General features: G+C 37.3%; 1 protein-coding gene across 3 annotated transcripts in view; it reads right to left on the bottom strand.

Moving 5' to 3' along the window:
• Positions 1–22634, bottom strand: part of RTTN (rotatin) — a 149281-nt gene that overhangs the window by 125563 nt on the left and 1084 nt on the right. For all 3 annotated transcript variants that reach the window (XM_036109120.2, XM_078060178.1, XM_078060179.1), the window contains 8 exons: positions 22036–22213; positions 21173–21262; positions 18621–18711; positions 17216–17330; positions 16142–16292; positions 12548–12713; positions 10444–10625; positions 8424–8539 (listed from right to left, as the gene is read on the bottom strand). In XM_036109120.2, coding sequence (XP_035965013.2) covers positions 8424–8539; positions 10444–10625; positions 12548–12713; positions 16142–16292; positions 17216–17330; positions 18621–18711; positions 21173–21262; positions 22036–22213 — 1089 coding nt within the window. The remainder of the gene's footprint in view (positions 1–8423; positions 8540–10443; positions 10626–12547; positions 12714–16141; positions 16293–17215; positions 17331–18620; positions 18712–21172; positions 21263–22035; positions 22214–22634) is intronic.

The following is a 22634-nucleotide window of genomic DNA, read 5'->3' as shown; positions in this document are numbered from 1 at the left end:
GTCTATGAACAGATGAACAGATAAACAAAATGTGGTACGTCATATATATGTACAGCGAAACATCATTCAGCCTTAAAAAGCAATGAAATTCTGACACATGACATAATACGGATGAGCCTTGAAAACATGCTAAGTAAAATAAGCAAGATACAGAAAGACTGATATTGTACGATTCATTGCACTTACATGAGGTACCTACAACAGTAAATTCATAAAGAAAAATGTAGGATAATAGCTGCCAGGGGCTGGGGAAAAGGGGAAAGGAGAGTTACTGTTTAGGGTACAGAGTTTCAGTTTGAGATGATGGAAAAGTTTTGGAGATAAACAGTGTGATTGTACAACAATGTGAATGTACTTAATGACACTAAATTATATGCTCACAAAGGGTCAAAATGGAACTACCCTATGACCCAGCAATTGCACGACTGGGTATTTACCCCAAAGATACATATGTAGTGATCCGAAGGGGTACATGCACCCCAATGTTTATAGCAGCAATGTCCACAATAGCCAAACTATGGAAAGAGCCAAGATGTCCATCAACAGATGAATGGATAAAGAAGATGTGGTATATATATATATATATATATATATATATATACATATACACACAATGGAATATTATGCAGCCATCAAAAAAATGAAATCTTGCCATTTGCAACGACGTGGATGGAACTAGAGGGTATTATGCTGAGCGAAATAAAGTCAATCAGAGAAAGACAAGTATCATATGATCTCATTGATATGAGGAATTTGAGAAACAAGACAGAGGATCATAAGGGAAGGGAAGAAAAAATGAAACAAGATGAAACTAGAGAGGGAGACAAACCATAAGAGACTCTTAATCTCAGGAAACAAACTGAGAGTTGCTGGAGTGGAGGGGGGTGGGAGGGATGGGGTGGCTGGGTGATGGACACTGGGGATGGTATGTGCTATGGTGAGCTGTGAATTGTGTAAGACTGATGAATCACAGACCTGTACCTCTGAAGCAAATAATACATTTTATGTTTAAAAAAATTAAAAAAAAAAAAAAGATAGTAGGAAGGGAAAAATGAAGGGGGGGAATCGGAGGGGAAGACGAACCATGAGAGACTATGGACTCTGAGAAACAAACTGAGGTTTCTAGAAGGGAGGGGGGTGGGGGGAAGGGTCAGCCTGGTGATGGATATTAAGGAGGGCACGTATTGCATGGAGCACTGGGTGTTAAACGCAAACAGTGAATCATGGAACACTACATCAAATACTAATGATGTAATGTATGGTGATTAACATAACATAATAAAATATAATTTTTAAAAAAAAGGTCAAAATGGTAAATTTTGTTATGTATATTTTACCACACACACACAAATTACATAGATGAGAAAACACTTGTTATTTACATGGATCATTTGATAGTGTTGAGTTTTAAAACAAACACAAAATTAAAACTATGATACTTTCCAAATCATTAGCAAAGTAAAAAAGAAGACAAAATATTCTATGCAGTAAAAAAATAAAATAAAAAAGGAAACAAAAGAAATAGCAAAAAATTTTGAGAGAAGACCAAGCATAAATGTGCTACAAAAAGTTTAAATTTTCCTATAAGTCAAATATGCTTTCATGTTAAAGTAAAAAACAAAATTAATCATTGGCACACATAAAAAAAGATACCTTTATCTTTGTGCATAAAAGGTTAAAAATTAAATGTGTAGTGAAATATGAATAAAAAATCTATGAAATATGAATAATGAATAATTCAAGGCAAAAAAAATTGGATAAAGGGGGTCATTTTCTCTTGATGAAATGTATAATTAAGAGTAAAGACCCAGGGGCGCCTGGGTGGCCCACTTGTTAAGCATCTGCGTTCGGCTCAGGTCATGGTCCCAGGGTCCTGGGATCGAGCCCCGCGTCGGGCTCCCTGCTCAGCGGGAAGCCTGCTTCTACCTCTCCCACTTCCCCTGCTTGTGTTTCCTCTCTCACTGTCTCTCTCTCTGTCAAATAAATAAAATCTTTACAAAAAAATTAAAAAAAGAGTAAAGACCCAATATGAATTGAGTCTGTATGGTCTGAATAACATACAGTATCAAGCAAAACCTGTTATTGAAACAAAGATGGTCATGCAGGTTTTAACCCAGTCATTTTTAACTTAATTCATAAATAAGTTGATATAAACTTTGAACATTTCAAAGAATACAACTCCTCAAGTGTCCAAGAAACACTGACAAAAACTAACCATTTACTTAACCAAAAAGAAAACTTCATTTTTAAATGAAGGTATCTTCTCTAATTTAAAGGTATTTAAAAGTATCTTTATTTAAAGGTATCTTCCCTAATCCAAAGAAAATAAAACTAAAAATTAATAAAATTTAAACCAGAAGCCATTATATTAATGACTGCCAGTCTAAAGAAAACAAACTAGAAACACAGAGACAATCTTACTATTTTGACATGCAATCCTTCCACACAGCACCTCTCCATTAAAATAATACTTTTATACACCTACAAACAACATATCTGTTATTCAACATTAACTCTGACACAACTTAATGAACATTAATTTAAAATCTCAGTATTATAGAGCTTTTTCTAAAACTCTATTTATTTGTGAAACTGTTTCAAATAACCTTATTAATTCCAATAATATGTTGAGTGCTTCTCAAATAGTATAAAAAGAAAGTACTATGTAGATTCAGGCTTGCAATTTTCACCATTTCCAGCATTTTTTCTAAGCAAAAAAAAAAAGATTTGTTTTAATGTTTTAAGAAAAGAAAGGATTGAAAAACAACAGAAACTGGTCCAGTTTTAATTCGCTGGGCTAGAAATGTTCAAAATGCTGTGAAGTAGTTGATGGAGAGGCTGAGGAAGGCCAGTTTTCAGAGGATATTTATAGCTTTTACAAAAGAAGGTACAGAATTAAATCAGATTAGCAAAATACTCCAAATATTCTCAACAAAACAGAATTTACAGTGCAAACACAATTTCTCCACTATCTGCACATTACAAAATAGGTAGTAGATACTGTGAAGCCTCTGAAATGATTGGGCTCTGCTGGATTGGGCTCTGCCCCCACCCCCCCATGCTTCCAGCCTCATACTCCATACTTCCCTTCCGCTGCAGCCTGTGCAAACCTCCCCAGGCATTCTCCTGTGGAAGACCAAGCCCATCCTGCCTTCCGAATGGAGACCACACTACTCAGCACCAGGGAGCACACCCTACGGCCCACCAGGGTCTCTCCCACATCTTCCACCTCGAGTTCTGTGCTGTATTGCTTGCATGCCCCCACCAGCCCTACCCTTCACCACCAGTCAGCACTATGCATTCCTCCCTGTCATTCCCTTCCCCTCGGCCAGATAAAAACCCTACCTTTACTGCTTAGCCACATCATACTTATAATTTAAGACCCAGCTCAGTCATGATTTACAAAAAGTTCCTCCCCCACCCCACCCCGGGATTCTAAGATGGGAGGGTTGTCAAGGCATCCTTGGCAATAAAACATGATTGAAAACCTAGACTCTTAAGTGACCCTGAAAAAGAAACTGAGCCTCCATTTCCTCATCTGTAACGTGTTATCTGCCTTACAGGGTCGTGATGATTAAGTAACTTCATAAACACAGAGTGCTTAAACAGGGACTACAACAGAGTAAGTGCTATCCTTAGACTATCTTTTTAAACTATTATTCCTCCGTGCTCACCTCTGTTTTACTGGTGTCACGGCCGACGTATCTATCCTCACAAGAGTGAAAAGAACTGCCTCTTATTCATCTTGCACCCCCAGTGCCTAGCATATAATGGGCAATCAAGAAATGTTTGGTGAACTAAAATAACTGTTTCTGGACTGGTGGCAGCAGCAGGGGAGGCCTATGCTAATTAGAGATTCCACTCACCCAATTATAAATTCACAGTCGGCTTCACTTACCCTTACTGAGCCCTTACTGGGTACAAAGCCCTTCTCTCTAGATCCGTTCACAATGCTCTCAGCCCCACTTGAACTCCAACCAGCAATTCTTCAACATGCCTGAATAGCTAAGTTACCTACTCACAGCAGGTCAGATGGGAATGTGGAAGCAACGAGTCATAAAGGAGGAGAAAAGACTGTTTTTCATGACACTGCAATGACAGGAGCGACAGAGAGGAGAAGGGCAAAACATGAACGGCAGACAGCCCCCAGGGGCCTGGGGTTATCTGGCATGAAGTAAAGATCCTCACTCCTTGAACCTAACTTACCATGTGAATGAAGATAAAACAGACTTGATTTCAAACGGAAGCAAAGAAGGGATGACATACTTTAGGTCAACCTAACTTTTATAAGTGCTTAGCAAATTTTTTATCTTAACAAAACATAAGTTCATTAAAAATATTTTTTTCCTTTTATTTACTTCAAGGGAAATTAAAACATTCAATGGAGATGGTGGGTGCTTTTGACTATGCTTATGCAAACTGAACTGTGGAGCTCCAGACATGACTGTTATTATCACTACTGGGAGAAGTCTAGAGATTTGATTACATACCCTCAGGTATCTACTTTCTGAATTGGTAGCAACACATTATTTTCCTTAAATGGCTCAACAAAAATACTGCTTCTATCTTCCCTTTTAAGCTTGATAAAAGTAGGGATATTAAGAAATTCTATTGTTTGCTTCCATTAATATAGGCGGCATTCATTTTTTTAAACAAGTAAAAGTAAATCAAATATAATTTTAAGCAGTACTGTTTTATTTAACATTTCTATCATACCAGTTGGCACTTCTACAACAGATTTAACCTTTAAAGTAAAAATAATTCATTGAATCATAAAAGATCAGCAGCCAAAAGTTAAAAGTGAATGACTAACTTTTACAGATAAATGTTCTGGCCAAGAAAATTTAAGTTAATTTAAGAAGCAACCGATAAAACATTCTTCACACTTCTAAGAAAAAAATCACTTGTTGAAAACCTTCAATATGTGAAAATCTTCTAAAAAGTACTACCAAATAGTATGATAACCTTAAGGACTAAAGAAAAACTAAGATTAAGAACTATTGTCCCTATTTTATGGATAAAGAAATTGAAGGACTTGAAACAATATATTATCCGTATTGTAAAATAATGTGTTTTTCTTTTCAAGAGGTGTGTGTGTGTCTTAAGGTTTGGGTTTTCCACACACAGGTATTGGTATTATGTAAACATCAGTATTTTGTTTGTTTTTTAGGTTCTAACCTCTATTCATAAGGATCAGGCAGTCCATAACAAAGTTTAATAAAACAAAGACAGACCTAGGTCAAAATAACATAAAGAGAAGAAAAACTGGCAACTATGGGAATCAATATATATTTTTGTGACTAATAAATTTTGCTTTTGCTTCTCTGACAAGGCAAGCATAAACAAAAAAAGAAAGACATAAGTTACCAGTTTACATTAATAAAAAAGATAGAATATCAGTTCTTCAAAGAAATCACATAATTTTAAGACGGAGGTATAAAATGACAAATGATTTATGATATATTGAGATGTAAAAAAGGATATGGTTTCTAATTACATGGAGACATACTGCTAATTTACACATTTAGGAAAATAATAGGTTGTAATCTAACATTCCTGAGGTTCCTGTACACATGTTGATCACGCATGTGAAATATTACTTATCAAAACACTTCCTTCAAAAAAATAAATAAAGCCATACTCTCCAAAATTATCTTCCCTACTGAAATACAAATAGCAAAGAACACGGCATCTAGTAGTAAAATGAGCTACTGATACACACATCAACATGGCAATATCTCAGAGTAATCCTACTGAAAGCAGACAAAAAAGCATATGAGTTCATAGATACCAAATTCTAGAAAATGCAAACTATATCATGTGTATTCATATGTCAAAATGTATCAAAAAACTTTTTAAAACATGTGCAACTTATTATATGTCAATTATACCTCAATAAAGCTGTTAAACACCCACACAAATATATATACACACACATATATGTGAATAAACAATAAGAAATGTACAAAATCTATACGAGAAAAAGACTCTTAAAAGACAAAGATGTAGATTTCAAGAAATGGAAAGACAGAGCATGTTATTCCCAAGGTGTGAAGAAAGTCCTTCTATGATTCAAAATCCAGAACCAATTTTTAAAAAAGAAACTGATAAAGCCAGCTATGCAAAAATAAACAAATGAAGAGGTTCCTGTGGCTCAGTCGGTTAGCGTCCATCCAACTCTTGATTTCGGCTCAGGTCACGATCTCAGGGTCATGGGATGGAGCCCCGCATTGGGATCCTCGCTCAGTGGGGATTCTGCTGAAGATTCTCTCTCCCTTTCCCTCTGCCTGTCCCATCTGTGCTCACGCTCTCTCTCTCTCTCTCTCAAATAAATAAATCTTTTTAAAAAAACAAACAAATGAATAAAAGATTTTGCATAGTCAAAAGCGTCATTAGGAAGAAAGAAAAACCTGAGGGAATAAAATTGCAACTTGTTTTGGAAAGTCAAAGTCCTTAATATATAAAAGCTTGTAGAAATCAGTTAAAAGAATAAAAGACCAATGACCCAAGAGATAAATGGATGATAAATGGATAAATGCCTGGACTGTTTATAGAAAAAGAAATAAAAATGACCCTTAAAGTTACAAAAAGATGCTCAACTTTACTCATACAGAAAAACAAATTAATACTACACTGACATATCATATCTCACTTATCAGAATGGCAAAAATGTGAGGTTTGACTATAAACCCTACTGCTGAGTGTGTAGGAGAAAACACATTCTAATAAACTGCTGGGGAGTGAATGAAATGGTATAGCCATAAAGGAGAATGCAACAATATCTATGATTTACAATACATTTACTTTTTCAATTTAAGTATAGTTGACAGACAATGTTACATTTAGTTTCAGGTGTACAATACAGTGATTCCACAACTCTAAATTTTATGCTATGCTCACAAGTGTAGCTCCCATCTGTCACCATATGATGGTATTACAATATCACTGATTATATTCCCTATGCTGTACTGCTGTTCCTTTCATCCCCATGACTTAGACATTCCATAACTAGAAGCCCGTACCTCTCACTCCCCTTCATCCATTTTGCCAGTCCCCACATCCACCCTCCCTCTGACAACCTTTTTGATACAGCAATGCTACTTAAAGAAATCTACCCTAGAGACACACTTGTACATGTATGAAATGATATATGCACGTTATTCATATCACATAATTCATATTAGCAATTGAGTCCAACAATAGGAGACAGGCGAATAAACACACACTGAGACACTCGTGACCTATAAAACAGAAGGATGAACACCTCCACATATGGACATGAAAAAATCTCCATACCTATTATTCCACGCACATGGGATATATTTTTAAGTTATAAAAACAAGCTGTAAAACCGCATGTGACATACTACCTCTTATGTAAGATGTGGGAAGAGCAATGAGAATCTACGTGCTTACCCGCTTATGTTTGCAAAAACTAAAATAAAAATGGAAAAAATAAACCAGAGAACAGGATGACAGGGGAACATCTCTGAATTACATGTTTACGAGGAGAAAATAATTCCCAAAAGTAAAAACAAATATAACTGTATAATAAACTGTTAACAGAGAAAAGAATTCTTTCAAGTGACTTTGAGGCACAGTTTTTTGACTGTATATTCTTTTTTCTTTTAAGATTTTATTTATTTATTTTAGAGAGAGACAGAAAGTACATGCAAGAGAGAGCTTGAGTGGGGGGAGGGGCAGAGGGAGAGAGAGAATCTCAAGTAGACTCTATGCTCAGCACAGAGCCCAACGTGGGGCTCAAGCTCATGACTCTGACATCACCTGAGCCGAAATCAAGAGTCGGATACTCAACTGACTGAGCCACCCAGGTGCCCCTTGACTACGTATTTTTAGTGAGATTTAGTCTAAGTCAAAAAGAACTGCCAAGAAATCTTGAACTTTATCGGTTATTGATCACAGTGATACAAACACTACTATTCTGAAATTACTTAGTATGCGCTGAAGGTTAAAGCTGATGAGCAATTATGTTGATATTGCTAAAAAATAAGATTTTCTATGAGCAACAGTACAAAATATGAGCAAGGAAATACAAGTTTAAAATCAGAAATATAGCAATCTGAACTCTTTTTTTAAAATACGTATTTCCTAGTTCAATTACTAAAAGAAAAAAAATGATATGACAGTAGCTATAAAGGACCCCTTTGGCCTGTTTTTAGTTTCAATATATATCCCCCATTACAAGTAACCAGAATCAAAAATTAATTAATTAACTAATTAATTAATTAAAGTAACCAGAATTTCTAGAGAAATGGCCTGTTCCAGAATGCACAAAATAAGCCTGGGACACAGTGGCTGGAAAGAAAGCTTTCAAAGACTAATGAGACAATGAAACCAGCTTAAAAGGATCAAAATAAAATAAAATACTATTTACCGTATCCCAAGGAAAACACTGATTCTCACCATATCTATAGCAAAAAGACTGCTGTCATCCCAGATATCTTCTGAAATTGCTTCACCAATAAGTATCATATCCTCTGCAAGCAATTCCAGAACTCTTATTATCATTTGTCTACTACCTAGGAATATAAACAGGAGATAAGAAAAAATGTTAACTTTCAAATGAACAGCTAGATATCATACTGCTCAATCCTCTAGTCAGTCATGCCCCCAAACTCCTATTTGTCTTTTTATTTTTTTGATGTCTTTAGAATCACTGAAAGAGATGAACAGGGAAGTCACAATCTATAACCACCATTAACATCTCTGTTCCAATCACAATACTATTTAACCACAACAAATCCAATGTGCTCATAAGTGAGAAAGATATTCAAAAAGAAAGTAGCAAAATCTAACTAAAAACGCTGTGAGGTTAAGATTTTTCTAATTCAGAGACCGTCTGTGTTACATGTAATATGTGACAAAGCACCAGGTTAGGTTTAGAAAATGCATTCTGTGAATCTCCTATTTAGTGCTAGAAGGCTTAACCCTTGTCAGAAGTATTACACCACACCTGAGCGGCCTGGGAATCTGAGCTTCCACTGGACCAACGAAAGTAATAAATGTGCATGATGGCGTTTGCTGAAGAAACTTCAAGAAAATCCACCTGAAACAGGTTCTCAAGCCTCTATTAACCTAAAAGTCTATAAAAATTCCAAAAGAGGGGTGCCTGGGTGGCTCAGTCAGTTGAGTATCTGACTCTTGATTTCGGCTCGGGTCATGATGTCAGGGATTGAGCCCCACATCGGGCTCCCTGCTCATCAGGGAGTCTGCTTGAGGATTCTCTCTCTCTCTCCCCAACCCCCGCCCCCGAACTGCCCCCTGCTCATATGCGCACGCTCTCTCTCTCTCTCAAATAAGTAAATAAATCTTTAAAAAAAAATTCCAAAAGAAACTGTTCTGTCACACCCACCAAAGCAATCTCTTTTCTCCACAGAGACAGAATAACAAAGGAACTCTACTACCTGTAAGGTGAACATTCAATCAAGACTTCCCTGTCCCACATACCAAAGGTCAATTTCCAATGAATAAAAGTAAAGCAAACTACCAGATCATAAAGGTCTAGATTAACTGTTCCATTAGAACGGCTGGAGCAAGTTCTCTTAGAAATCCCTTATGATATTGAACAATTACAAATTATGCAATAATTTATCACAAAAGGGCAAGAGAACATTTAGAAAATTTTATGTACCAAGATATAACTTTATAATTATCAATCTGACTTTTTACAGCAAATTAAGAAAGGTTAAATGAGAAATCATTAAATCTAAAACTGTTCTTCTCAGTGTACCATGCAGACAAACATATATACTTTATGATGCCGAAGTTCAGCCTTTCTTTATTTCACATTACTAGTACATGAATTCATATGTGCTTCTAACTCCTGGAAGCAGAGTTATTCAGTCAGTGGTAAGTTAGGGTTATTTGGTTTTCCTCAGGATAAAAACATTTTTAACACTTCCCAAATACAAACCTCCATCCTGCTTCCCACCCCACCACCTCTAAGCAGGCAAAAATAAGACACAGCGCTTGAAGAACCATTCAAATAGGACAGATTCTTTATTGATACTCTATCCAAACAATGCTCATGGCATCCACATTTACTTAGGAGATAAAAAGACTATATTAAGTGCTTAAAAATTTGTATCCCAGGGGCACAAGCATCTGCCTTCGGCTCAGGTCACGATCCCAGGGTCCTGGGATTGAGCCCCTCACATGGGGCTCCCTGCTCAACAGGTAAGTGTGCTTCTCCCTCTGCCCCTCCCCCTGCTTGTGCACACACTCTCTCTCTCTTTCAAATAAATAAATAAAATCTTTAAAAAAACAACAAAAAAAAGAACAAGAAGAATTTGTATCCCAAAAGATAAGTAAATACAGATTCTAAATGTCATAACATAGGCGAAAAAAAGAAAAATAAAAGTCCCTGAAAACAGACAAAACAAAGACAAATTATATAAAAAGAACTACAACTTCAAAAACTAACCTGTTCTTAAGAGAGGAACTGCTGATTCCAGAATAGAGACACAGAACTGGGGAAGACTGAGCTGCTGGAATTGTAGTTCCAGAGTGTCTTCAGTTTCTAGCTCTGGCAGATCTACGTGAACCACATCCAAAGGCGAATGCACAGATATCCGAGAGTTCACAGGAGCATGACTACTACTTCCACTGTAAAATAAAGGATAATCCTTGAATGTGGAAACAGCCCACAAACAGGTTTCCTGCCTCTCTGCTGTCTGGCATATTAGAAGCTTCACTTTAGACACAACTACATAGCTTCATGCAACAATCCTGGTCAGATTTGAGAAACCTCGACAAATTTATAAGATTGAATTTCATAAAGATGACTCGAAAATGTAAATGAAACCAAAAATGCATTTATATATTGCTTTTTAAAATGACGTTCCTGAAATTCCTCTAAGAGCAATCAACATTAGCACTAATAACCCATTCATTTCTAGAGAAGAGCAAGCCAATTCATAACAAAGTTCTTCTGTAATCAACTTATAGAGGCCAAACTAAATCGTTTAGTTTCCTAGATTTTCTGTGATTTTCACCAAATGTTCTAAGTAAGCCAATGTTAGCAACCGAAGATTGCTAGAAAATGCCAGAAAAACATGAGGAGAAATGGATTACTTCATTTAGTACATTCAACATCACATCATGATTTTGAAAATATACCAAAAAGTGGGACATCCCATCTTTCTTGGCTTTCTTCATAAAAATTCTTACCCAAGTGATGGGGTGAGGATAAAGTGCTATAGAAAGGGCTGAACCTCACATTTACAAATTTTTGACTTTTAATATTATCCATAAGTGAAGCTGAATCACAGATACACTAATGCTACTGAACATGGAAAACTCCAAAAATTAAATATATGTTTTGTCATTTCTTCAATTTCAACATCCCGAAATAGGAAAATGAGGTGGGCTTCTCTCCAACTCTAAAGGGCTCCATGAGGAAGGTGCTCAGTGAGGAGTGAAAATGCATGCGCATGCAGCACTCTAGACACCGCCTAGAGAACGAGACAGAAGGCTTTCTACGAGTAAAGAGGAAAGCTGTGTCGGCCCAACACCAGCTCCCACAGAAGGATTAGGGGCACAGGCTCTCAGACCATACTGTCCACACCAGCCCTCCTCTTTACCAACTGTATACACGGGGGTGAGGCTCACTGCCTTTCCACAGCAGGCTTGTCTGTGAAATGATGATGATGGTGATACCTCTGCTATTACAGGACTGTCAGGAGGACAGCTAAAGGAGATAAAGCATGTACGGCACTTGGCGTAGGACCAAGCATGCAGCCAACACGAATCAGTGTGAGCCTGCAGCCGCAGGGGCACGAGTGAAAACCAAGCCAAAAACCAGTGTTCATCTCACCGAGCATTTACTAAAACACCACCAAAGAAGAAATTAGTATGTTCATAAGATGCCTGTAGCCTAAGGATGAGGTAACACACAAACACCACGCCAATCCCCTTAAGCAAAGTTGATATATAAAAACCTGTATTTACACAAATAAGTAAAATATCGTAAATTGTGCATCTTAAAGGAATCTTTGTTTTATAGTTGCTAATCATTCTCTTTAATAATAAATACTGATGCATTTAAGTTATGATTAGACTTACAAATGTGGGTTTAAAATATCATCAAAATGTATCTATCATCTAAAGCTATGCTTTTAAACTAGATCGCATTTCATTTGTGGCTGATAAAAACAATTCAAGAGGTCAGAATTTTCATTCTTTATTTAATGAAATAGAAAACAGAAAATATAGTTCACTATGTAGCATATGGAATCAAAGTACTGCTTTGTGAACATCTTGTTTTGGCAGGACACACACACAGGTGTGCACACACGCAAACACACATACGCACACACGTAAGAGCATATGTCTATGTACAGAGTATTGAGCTGAATGTAGTATTATTTCTTATTGTAGGTCATGGTCAAAAAAGTATGAAAACAACTGGTTCAACATGAGGCCAATACTTATGGTAATGTTCCAAAAGAGATGATAGAGAAAAATATTAATCTCCCTCTGAAACTAAAACACACACACACAAGTTAACCAGGCTTTTCAACAGTCACCTGGAAGACACGGCGTCCCAATCCTGGCCATCTCCTCTGGGTCGCTGGCCTGTGCGTCCAACCACAGAAGGCCGGGGGCTACTGCTTCCCGGAGAAGGATTCTGGGAATGGTGAGTAACTCTAACTTCATGACAGTAAGACAAAGAAGAATTTTGGGAAACTGTATCTGAGGGAAAAAAAAGAATGAAATTATCCCTCAATAGTGACAAATAAGGATTATATAGTTTTTATATGTCATTCTTCCAAAAGACATTAACAAAGTTAAGATAATGGAAACACTTCTATTGGGGTAAAAGTAAAGGTCAACCTTTTCTGCGAGTACTCACTTAGCACATTTAGATTTATAACTAACTAACCTGATTATATGCAGCCTTCTAGCCAGCATTATTGACTTGTAACATTCGGGACTGCCAAAGCAGAATAACAGGTCACTCCCCTGCTCAAAATTCTACAAGAAACCCTACCTCAAACTACATGTAAAAATGAACTCAAAGAGTAAACCTAAATATGAGTTAAAACCATAAAACTCTTAGCAGAAAATACAGAGGTCAATCTTCATGCTCTTGGATTGGCAATACATCCTTAGACATGAAACCAAAGGCAGGACCAAAGAAAACAAAGATAAACTGGACTTCATCGAAATCAAAAACTTTTGTGCGTTAAAGGACATTATCAAGAAACTGACAACCTACAGACTGAGAAAAAATATTTGCAGATCATGTATCTAAAGAGGACTTTATAACCAGGGTATATAAAGAACTCCTAAAACTCAACAAGAAAAAAACAAAAAACCATGAGCACCTGGGTGGCTCAGTCGGTTGAGCTTTCAACTCTTGATTTTGGCTCAGGTCATGATCTCAGGGTCATGAAATCAAGTCCCACCTTAGGCTCCGTGCTCAGCAGGGAGTTCTGTTTGAGACTCTCTCTCTGCCTCTGCCTCCTTCCTCCCCAACTCCCCCCCACCCCCCGCAAGCTCTCCCTCTCTCTAAAATAAGTAAATAAAATCTTAAAAAAAAAAACCCACCCAATTTAAAAATGGGCAAAGGACTTTAAAAGACATTTTTCCAGGGGCGCCTGGGTGGCTCAGTCAGTTAAGCACCTACCTCCAGCTCAGGTCGTGATCTCAGGGTCCTGGGATCGAGCCCCACAGGGAGCCCGCTTCTCTCCCTCCTTCTACCCCTCCCCCCTGCTCATGCTCTCTCTTGCATGCTCTCTCTCAAATAAATAAATAAAATCTTTTAAAGATAAATAAATTAAATAAAATAAAAAGGGAAAATAACAAGTGTTGACAGCTCGTGGAGAAACTGGAAGCCTCATGGGTTGCCAGTGTGGACAGCCACTGTGGCAAACAGTTTGGTGGTTCCTCAGACAGCTAAACGTAGAATAACATATGACCCAGCAATTCCACTCTTAGGTATATACCCAACAGAACTGAAAACAGGGGCTAAAACAGATACACGATATTCACCAAAACATTATTCACAAGAGCCAAAAGGTGAGAACAACTCATGTGTCCATCAACAGATAAATGAATATGCCAAATGTGGGATATCCATACAGTGGAATATTATTTATCCATAAAAAGGAATGAAGTTCTGGCACAGCTGAAACATGGATGAACCTTGAGAACATGATGCTCAGTGAAATGAGCCAGACACAAAAGGATAAATATTGTATGACTCCACTTGTATGAGGTCCCAAGAACAGACAAATTTAGAGACAGAATGTAGATGAGAGATTACCAGGGGCTGCAGAGGGAAGGGGACATGAAGAGCATGGCTACACGGTCACAGATCTTCTATTTACGGTGATGAAAAACATTTGAGAACAGATAATGGTGATGGTTGCACAAGAGGGTGAAAGCAATTAATGCCAACAAAATTGCACATTTCTAAATGGTTATGAAGGCAGATTTTATGCTATACATATTTTACCATAATTTTTTTAAAGAATTAAGTAAAATAAAGGCATCTGCAGAGGGAAAAAGAAAGTTCTCCAAGAGCTTCTCACTGCACTGCAAAGAAAATATGAAACACTTCCCAAGATCTATAAATCCCTGTACACTGTGGCCCCTGGCTACCTCTCTGATCTCACCCCATCCCTTCCCTGCTCCCCATTTCCCGATTACTGCACTCCACTCACACGCCAGCCTGGCTTTCGTTCCTCAGGCATGTCACCTCATTTCCGAGGCCCCTGACCCTCCAGGAATACTGTTTCTGCAGCTCTTCAAGTGGATGGTTCCTTCTCACTCTTCAGGTCACCTCCTCTGAGAAGCTCTCCCTGCCCATCCTATCCAGGTAAGCCGTACTTCCTGGTCACCTTCGGTCACATCACCCTTCCTATTTCCTTTGAGCACTTCTGATCTGAAACAAACTTGTTTACTCATGTACTACCTGTCCCCAACCTTATCTCAGATAAGCTCAGAAGGGTGGGGACCTTAACCGCTTTGTTCAGTGTTATACCCTCTAGAGACTAGAACATCAGTTGGCATATGGTTGGTGATAAATAAACATTTAATACATGAATAAATCTTCAAAGATACTATTTTTATCAACATTGTAACTCTTATTCTGATGAAATATGGGGTACCTACAGCTCTCTGTTTTCAGTCATTTGCAAAATGCTCTAGTTCAAGAATGTTAATGAGGAACCCTATACCCTCTGAGATCTATAATAAAGTTAATGTACAGCATAAGTATTCAAGTAGTATAGGATCAATGAAACTCTGAACAGAATAGGGATTAACTGTGAAGCATGATGACAAATCACTGCAATTTAATATTCAACTTTCAATGCGTAAGTGCACAGAATTCCTAGGTTGTAAATACTGTTTTGACAAAGCCAGTCTAGTGCTCTATTTGGCCATTAGGTGGTGCTTTTTCCCTTAAAAGTCTGGCACTGCTATCATATAATAAATAACTACATCACAAGTTGCATAAAAATAGTTTTCATAAAATACAAATTGGGGACACCTGGCTGGCTCAGTCGGTAGAGCATGCAACTCTTGATCTTGGGGTCATGAGTTCAAGCCCCATGTTGGGTGCAGAGATTATTTTAAAATAAATAAATAAATAAAATATACCAAAAGTTTAAAAAAATGTATTTATTAAAAAATACAAATTATTATTTTTCAAACCAAACAATCTATTAATACAAGTAACTTCATAAAATGCCCATGGTCCCATGTGAATAGCTGAACTCAGAATTCTGGTCCCTAGCTTCCAACAACACTGTATGCATAAGAGAAAAGAAAGACATCTTGCAAATGGCTCTTATCAAAAAAAAGAGGATGGACTGCATGGAGCACTGGGTGTTATACACAAACAGTGAATCATGGAACACTACATCAAAAACTAATGATGTAATGTATGGTGATTAACATAACATAATAAATAAATAAATAAATAAATAAAAAGAGGACGGGATCAGGAGTGGTTCTGTCATTCACACACTTGGTTTTCAAAGATAATCATTTAATTACATTTAGGAATGAGTAGTTTATGTTGTGAAAATTTATACAGTAAGTGTAACAGGGAATACTCAGAAGAATCTGTAAATACCACCAGTGACTAATGAATAAATAAACATAAATACCTTGTTTACTAGAGAAAAAACCCGGATCTCGGTGAAAGTTAAGCCTGTTTCTTAAGGATGTGCACAGCTGCTGCAAGCAAGACACTGACTGTAAAGCCAGGCGATGTTTTCCGTCTCCTCCAAAGGCCAGTTTCAACAGAGATAAAAGGCTCTGAAATAAAGAAGAGCAATGAAAATGATCCAGGGAAGGTGGATGTGGAGTTTAAGTAAGGTCAAATGAATAACCGAAGGAAATAAAATAACTTGAAAGATATTTGTAAAACCAAGAAACAAGAAATAGGCAAAAATGACTTAGCATAATGCAAGAAGACGGGATAAAACAAGAAAATAAAATTTAAATAGACTAGTCAGTGTTTGTTGTATCTAAAATCTGATGGCTGAGTACCTATTCTGAGAGAACATATGAATTATTCCCCATTCAGAACATTAAGTTACACAATACTTCTTAAAAATCACAGCAAGCCTTTGGCATCTCAAACAGCTAAATCATTTTGCCACCTTTTGGCAACTAACAGCTTTTCCTCTGCTATCTTTGGACAACTGCAACAGTATGTATTAATAGCTGCCATTCAGAGGCATCCATTCCAGCCCTGGGATTGGTGATTGAGGCTGTGATATGCCACAATCCCAGCCCTGGGATCCCAAGCTCTACTATATAAACTAATAGACTGGATTGCAAAGAATCCATCTAAACTGCTCACTACCACCTATTTCCACAGCATCTAGCACTGTGCCTTACACATCCTAGATACTCAAAAAGCAATGCTATTCTCACTGTTAAGAAGGGTTACTGCTGCCCAGCCTCAATTTCCAAAGTCTATACTCCTCTTTAGGTGACTCATAAAAGGTAAATTCAAGGTGGCCAAACTGGACCTGTATGTGTCAAATGAGACTACCTCCTGTCTGAAGAACTACCACTATCCAAAGAAGTAAGACAGAAGTGGTTTCAGGAACCAAATACTTCATTTTTTTAAATACGGTAAATTCCTTCTGAAGGACTCCTACTTTGCAAAATTTGTTTCACTATAAAAAGTTCTCTATTTCAAATCTAAAACAATTACAGAGGATACATACCTGAACAATTTTTGGCCTTTGAAGGAAAATTTCAGCAGGAAAATCTTGCATGATTACATCCTTCAATAGTTCACAGGTGTTCCAAATTAAAGTGTGGTTACTACTTCTTAAAGAGCTACCAAAAAATACATACATACATAAATAGCATTATTTACTTTTAAACAGAGTTCATCTATACGGGATTGTAAGTAACCTAGTGGCATAATGACTCTATCAACAATCCTCGGGTCTCAGCTGAGATTTCACTTCCCCTGGGAAGCCTTCCTAGATCTTTTCCCTAATCAAGAACTTTGAGGTTTGTCCTTCTTCCATATGCCTATGGAGGGGTCTCGGGTCTCAGCTGAGATTTCACTTCCCCTGGGAAGCCTTCCTAGATCTTTTCCCTAATCAAGAACTTTGGGGTAGGTCCTTCCTCCATATGCCTACATTTGGTACTAAGGCAACTGCATGTTGACTTTCTATCCCCGACTAGACCCTCCTCAAGAGCAGGCAGTACACAGTATCCACCAATGTATGCCAAGACTATCACAATGCTACAAGATGAAACCAATGAAGTCAAAGGGCACAGAATGCAATGAAATCTGCTAAATGAATTAGGAAGACAGAACATTTAATAGCACATACAGAGTTAAATTCTAGAAATTAAATTCCTTACTGCTCTTCCCTGGTCTAGTGAATCAAGCTGGGATTCTCCTCTTATCCCAGAGGACACCCCTCACCTTCTCAGACAATATATGCCCTCCTAGGGATTCAGCAACTGTTTACGTCCCACCCCAAGAATCCATAGCCCCTCTCTCACCCCAGCTCCAGTCCACCACCCACCATCCAGAGGTGTGTACTAGAAATCATATCTCCTCCCTGAGGCCTGACTCAGAGCTGACATCAAAACCACCCCTACCCCTTTCCCACGCTGACTCTACCTCTTCAATATGTTGTTCCAAGAGAATTTACTGATGCCATTGAAGTGCCAACATCAAAAAGCATTTAACAGCATCCGGCTGTTTATCTAGTCCTAACTCTAGCAACTTGGGTCTTTATATTGTCAACTGAATATACTGTCCACTAAAAACGACTGCACTTATGTTTAATTTTTTCCATTTTTATTAACTAAGGGCATAAGCAATGGCCAATCAGAGAATCTGGTCAATAAGAGATGACTCATGCCACCAAGAAGTATACAAGATTCCAACCACAAAAACAAAACAAAACCTTGATGTGTAGCCAGATAATGGCAAATAGCTATTTTCTGCCTTGCTTTTTGAAACTGAAAATCATTCATATATTCCCATTACTACCTTTCACATCCACTTAGTATCTTTTTTCCCGGTGAAAATGTGCAGTGATAGCAACCAGATTTAATGGCTATAAATGAACCAAAACACCTGACACGCATCAGGTACCGTACCTCTCATTAGAGGAGAGAACATGTCTATCCGTTGTAGTCAGAGGTAGCCAAGGAAATGTAGAAAACTTCAAACACCTCACAGTCTGATTTACTGTTAATGGAACAGCAAAATTTAAGGGATCAAAGGCAATGCTGACAGACTCACAATATTAAGAGTAAGGCTTCACCCTTAAAAACAAGTCCTCAAAGTGATATCTTACAGTAACTTAAAATATACCAAACAAGGTCAGCTGCAAATTTGTTCCCTAACAAGATAAACAACAGAGCTCTGTTTTCATAATTTACACAGAACCATATATTATTACTAGAAGGGCATTAAATACAAACTAATATTGAATGACATTTAGAGCTTCCATTACATTTTCTATTTTACCCTGCTGCTAACCAGAACACAGAGCTTAAATTTAACATAAAAGGAACTGGCATTTGGAGATCTTTAATTGTAGAAATTAAAAATGACATAAACATAATCATATACTATATTTAATTAGTCATGTTCAAATATCCTAAATGGTGTTAGATGTTTAAACTTCTTTGAAGATGACTTGAAGACCATAAGGTTGAAGATCAAATATCAGCACTCAAGATTAAAAGAAATCTGAGAAACCAACAGTTTTAAACTACCCCGTTCCAATTATTTTTTAACAGATCTCATATTGTACAAGTTAAGGTGGCAATGCTGAGAAACAGTATCTAGTATCTACATAAACCCTTCCAAGTGGCAAATATTCTTTCTGCCAAATGCTTTGAAAAGAGCATGAAATCATTGAATATAGATAACAGCATTATTAAATTCCCAATATAGCACAGTTGTTTCTTTCAAAAGTGCTAAGACCCGGGGCGCCTGGGTGGTTCAGACGGTTAAGTGGCTGTCTTCGGCTCAGGTCATGATCCTAAGGGTCCTGGGATAGAGCCCAGCATCGGGCTCCCTGCTCGGCGGGAAGCCTGCTTCTCCCTCTCCCACTCCCCCTGCTTGTGTTCCCTCTCTCGCTGTCTCTCTGTCAAATAAATAAATAAAATCTTTAAAAAAAAAAAAAAAAAGTGCTAAGACCCAAGCAGGATTTACTTTCTAACAGAAAAGTAAAAGGTGGGTAGGACAGACTTATACCGCACTCAAAAAGATGTGTCCAAAATAAGCCATATTGTCAATCCACAAACTGCAACTCACATAACAAAATGTTACCATCTCAATGGTCCCTAATGTTTTCCACCTTCCCAGCCCTGGACATACTCTCTCCCTTCAGATGTCTCTCACTGTCACTCAATGAAGCCTCTTAATCATAAACACAAAGAAACTACCATCTCAAAAACAGAGGCTCCCTAACAAGCGTAACAAAACTTTTTCAGAAAGAAAAGGTCTAAACAAGTTTTCAGTTCTTTCTTAGGCTGTTATTCAACCAGAGAGTTTCTAAGGAAGCATTTTAATAATGGAGGGCTTCCAAACGGAGTTAAACTGAATACTTGACATAAGCAGTTATATCCTTGGACACAACCTTTTCATTGCAACTGTGCAGGCAATAAACTGTTAGGTACATGTTTACTTAATTATTCCCTAACTGCATCATCCAGAATAAAGGTTTTATCCTTCTAAGCCTCAGTAGTGTAGGTGTAAATCTCTAAATGTTACCATTTAGACTCTACATCCTAAACTAATTTGAGGAAACTGAAACATTCAGTTCAGTGCTGAAACATTCAAGCTGGACCACAACATGTCTACACCAACATTGCCTTCATCAGTAAAATGGAGATAGTAACAATATCAATTTCACTGGAACGCCAGTGAAGATTCATTCATTCATTCATTCAAAGAATACACAGAGTGCCTAATAAGTTTTTGGCATTGCTCTGCTCACTGGGGATAAAGCAGTATTCACAGCTATTATTAAGCTTATAAACAGGGAGACAAAAAGAGGTAAATAAATATGTAATTTCAGATTATGATGTATGTTTGGAAGAAAACTAGACATAGACAGAAAGTGATCACTAGCTAGAGTCCTCAGGAAAGTCTCTCTGAGGAGGTAACATGTGAGCAGACACAGCCAGACATGAAAAAACCTGGAAGAGATTCCAGGGAGAGAGAGAGGCTCTAAATCAGAACTCTTCAATCAACTGGATGTGGGGATAAAGATAAATGAAGAAACCCAAATGATCCTGAGTCTCTGGCTTGAGTAACTGGATGAACAGTACCACTTAGTGAGCTGGAGAATAAATACCATGACATATATATAGTGCATGGCACCGTTCCTGACAAATCTGTGTTCAGTAGGCCCTGAGGACTACTGCCACCGTCACCATCCACCTCCAGAGTTGCTCGAATGCAGTTAGAATAACATAAAATGTTACCATTTAGACTCTACATCCTAGACTAATTTGAGGAAACTGAAACATTCAGTTCAGTGCTGAAACATTCAAGCTGGACCACAATATGTCTACACCAACGAAGAAAAGTACATTAATTTCTGATTTACCAAGTCAACAGCATCTACCTCTCTCTCTCTCTCTCTCTCTCTCTCTCTCTCTATATATATATATATATATATATATATACACACCCATTGGTCGTGGAGACACTTCCATCTGCTGGAAATTACTTTTGTCTTGAGGAAAATATCCTATTAAGATTTCAGGTTGTTGTGGCAATTCTGAGAAGAAAATATATATTATTGTATTACTGGTTCTTTATTTGCTAAAAGTGAAATTTACTCTTTTCAAATATTAATGTTTCTCTTAAGTTTTACAATCATTTTAAAAACTAGAAAAATAACAGTAGTTTTTTTTTACCTGAAGAGTCTCCTTATAGAGGAAAAAAATGTAAATGCTGAGCAAGTTTTTAACGGGGGGGTCCCCTCCCTTTTAAGATTCAGCAAATACAACTATTTGTTGTAATAAAAACATCCATAATGTACATAAAGAATCTGTTACAAAGTATTTATTCAAGGGCTTATCTCTGCTTCTTAGCCCATCTCCTCCTCTCTCTTACTCCAGTTATGTAGCTCCTGACCACTTCAACCTTCAGGAATCAAGCACTATCTTCCAGTATCTTTGACGATTCTCTGTCACATGTGATTACATATTCGGCAGTTCAGTTGCAATAAGAATGGGAACACAATATTGTTATTATTGTTATTGTTGAAAATTTGTTATTATTGTAGAAGTAATCTGTAAAGTAGTCTCAAAAAAGAAAATCTCTGGCATCTTTTAGGCCCCTTGACCAAAAAAGCAACGAATACAAATGTATCCTCCTCTGAATAACTGTAGAAGGCGGGGAAAAGGTCAAGCTCATGTAAGTTAATGCGAGAAAATGATCTTTTTTTTTTTTTTTTTTTAACCTAAGGTCCCTTTCGTTAGAATTAAGCACTAGAACCAATATGTTTCTATTTTAACAGAATGCATCACATTGATTCCAAAGAGTTACCAGTTTGTTTGGTTTGGTAAGACGCAGAATATAGCGCAGCATCTTCTGAAGGAAGAATAAAAAGTCCATCCAGAATGCCATCAATTTCAGCCTGCAGATTCGGCTCCACATTAGAACGAAGTTTAGATAAGAATTCGACTGCACCAAGATCAACCAAATGCTGGACTGCTGGGGAATACTGAAGTAAGAAGAGGAGAGTCTTGAGAATAACCATATATATCAAAATTTCTACACTTTGTCTTACAGCAACAAAAACATGAAATTATTTTTAGTATTCCAGATATTCCTTTTTTAAAAAAATAAATCTTGCATTGATACATGTAAAAGTAAAGAACTTCCATGTACACGACATAGATTTATAGAGACATACATAAACCACGTGATAACACTTATGACAGAAAAGCCCAGACATTAAGCACTAGAGATGCACACTATAAACTCCTATTCCTACTTACAAAATGGATCACCTCTCCCCACAGACTCTCACCCTATCCCCTCCAAAGAATGCCAAAGTAATAATCCCCTATGACCACACAGTGACTTAGTTTTGAAAGGTTACACTAGCACTCTTGACATTTAACCCTGACAACTACTCTCAA

Source organism: Halichoerus grypus, chromosome 13 (assembly GCF_964656455.1).
Source record: "Halichoerus grypus chromosome 13, mHalGry1.hap1.1, whole genome shotgun sequence".
Lineage (NCBI taxonomy): Eukaryota > Metazoa > Chordata > Mammalia > Carnivora > Phocidae > Halichoerus > Halichoerus grypus.
Note: the sequence above shows the minus strand (reverse complement) of the source record. Positions and strands in the feature narration are given on the sequence as shown.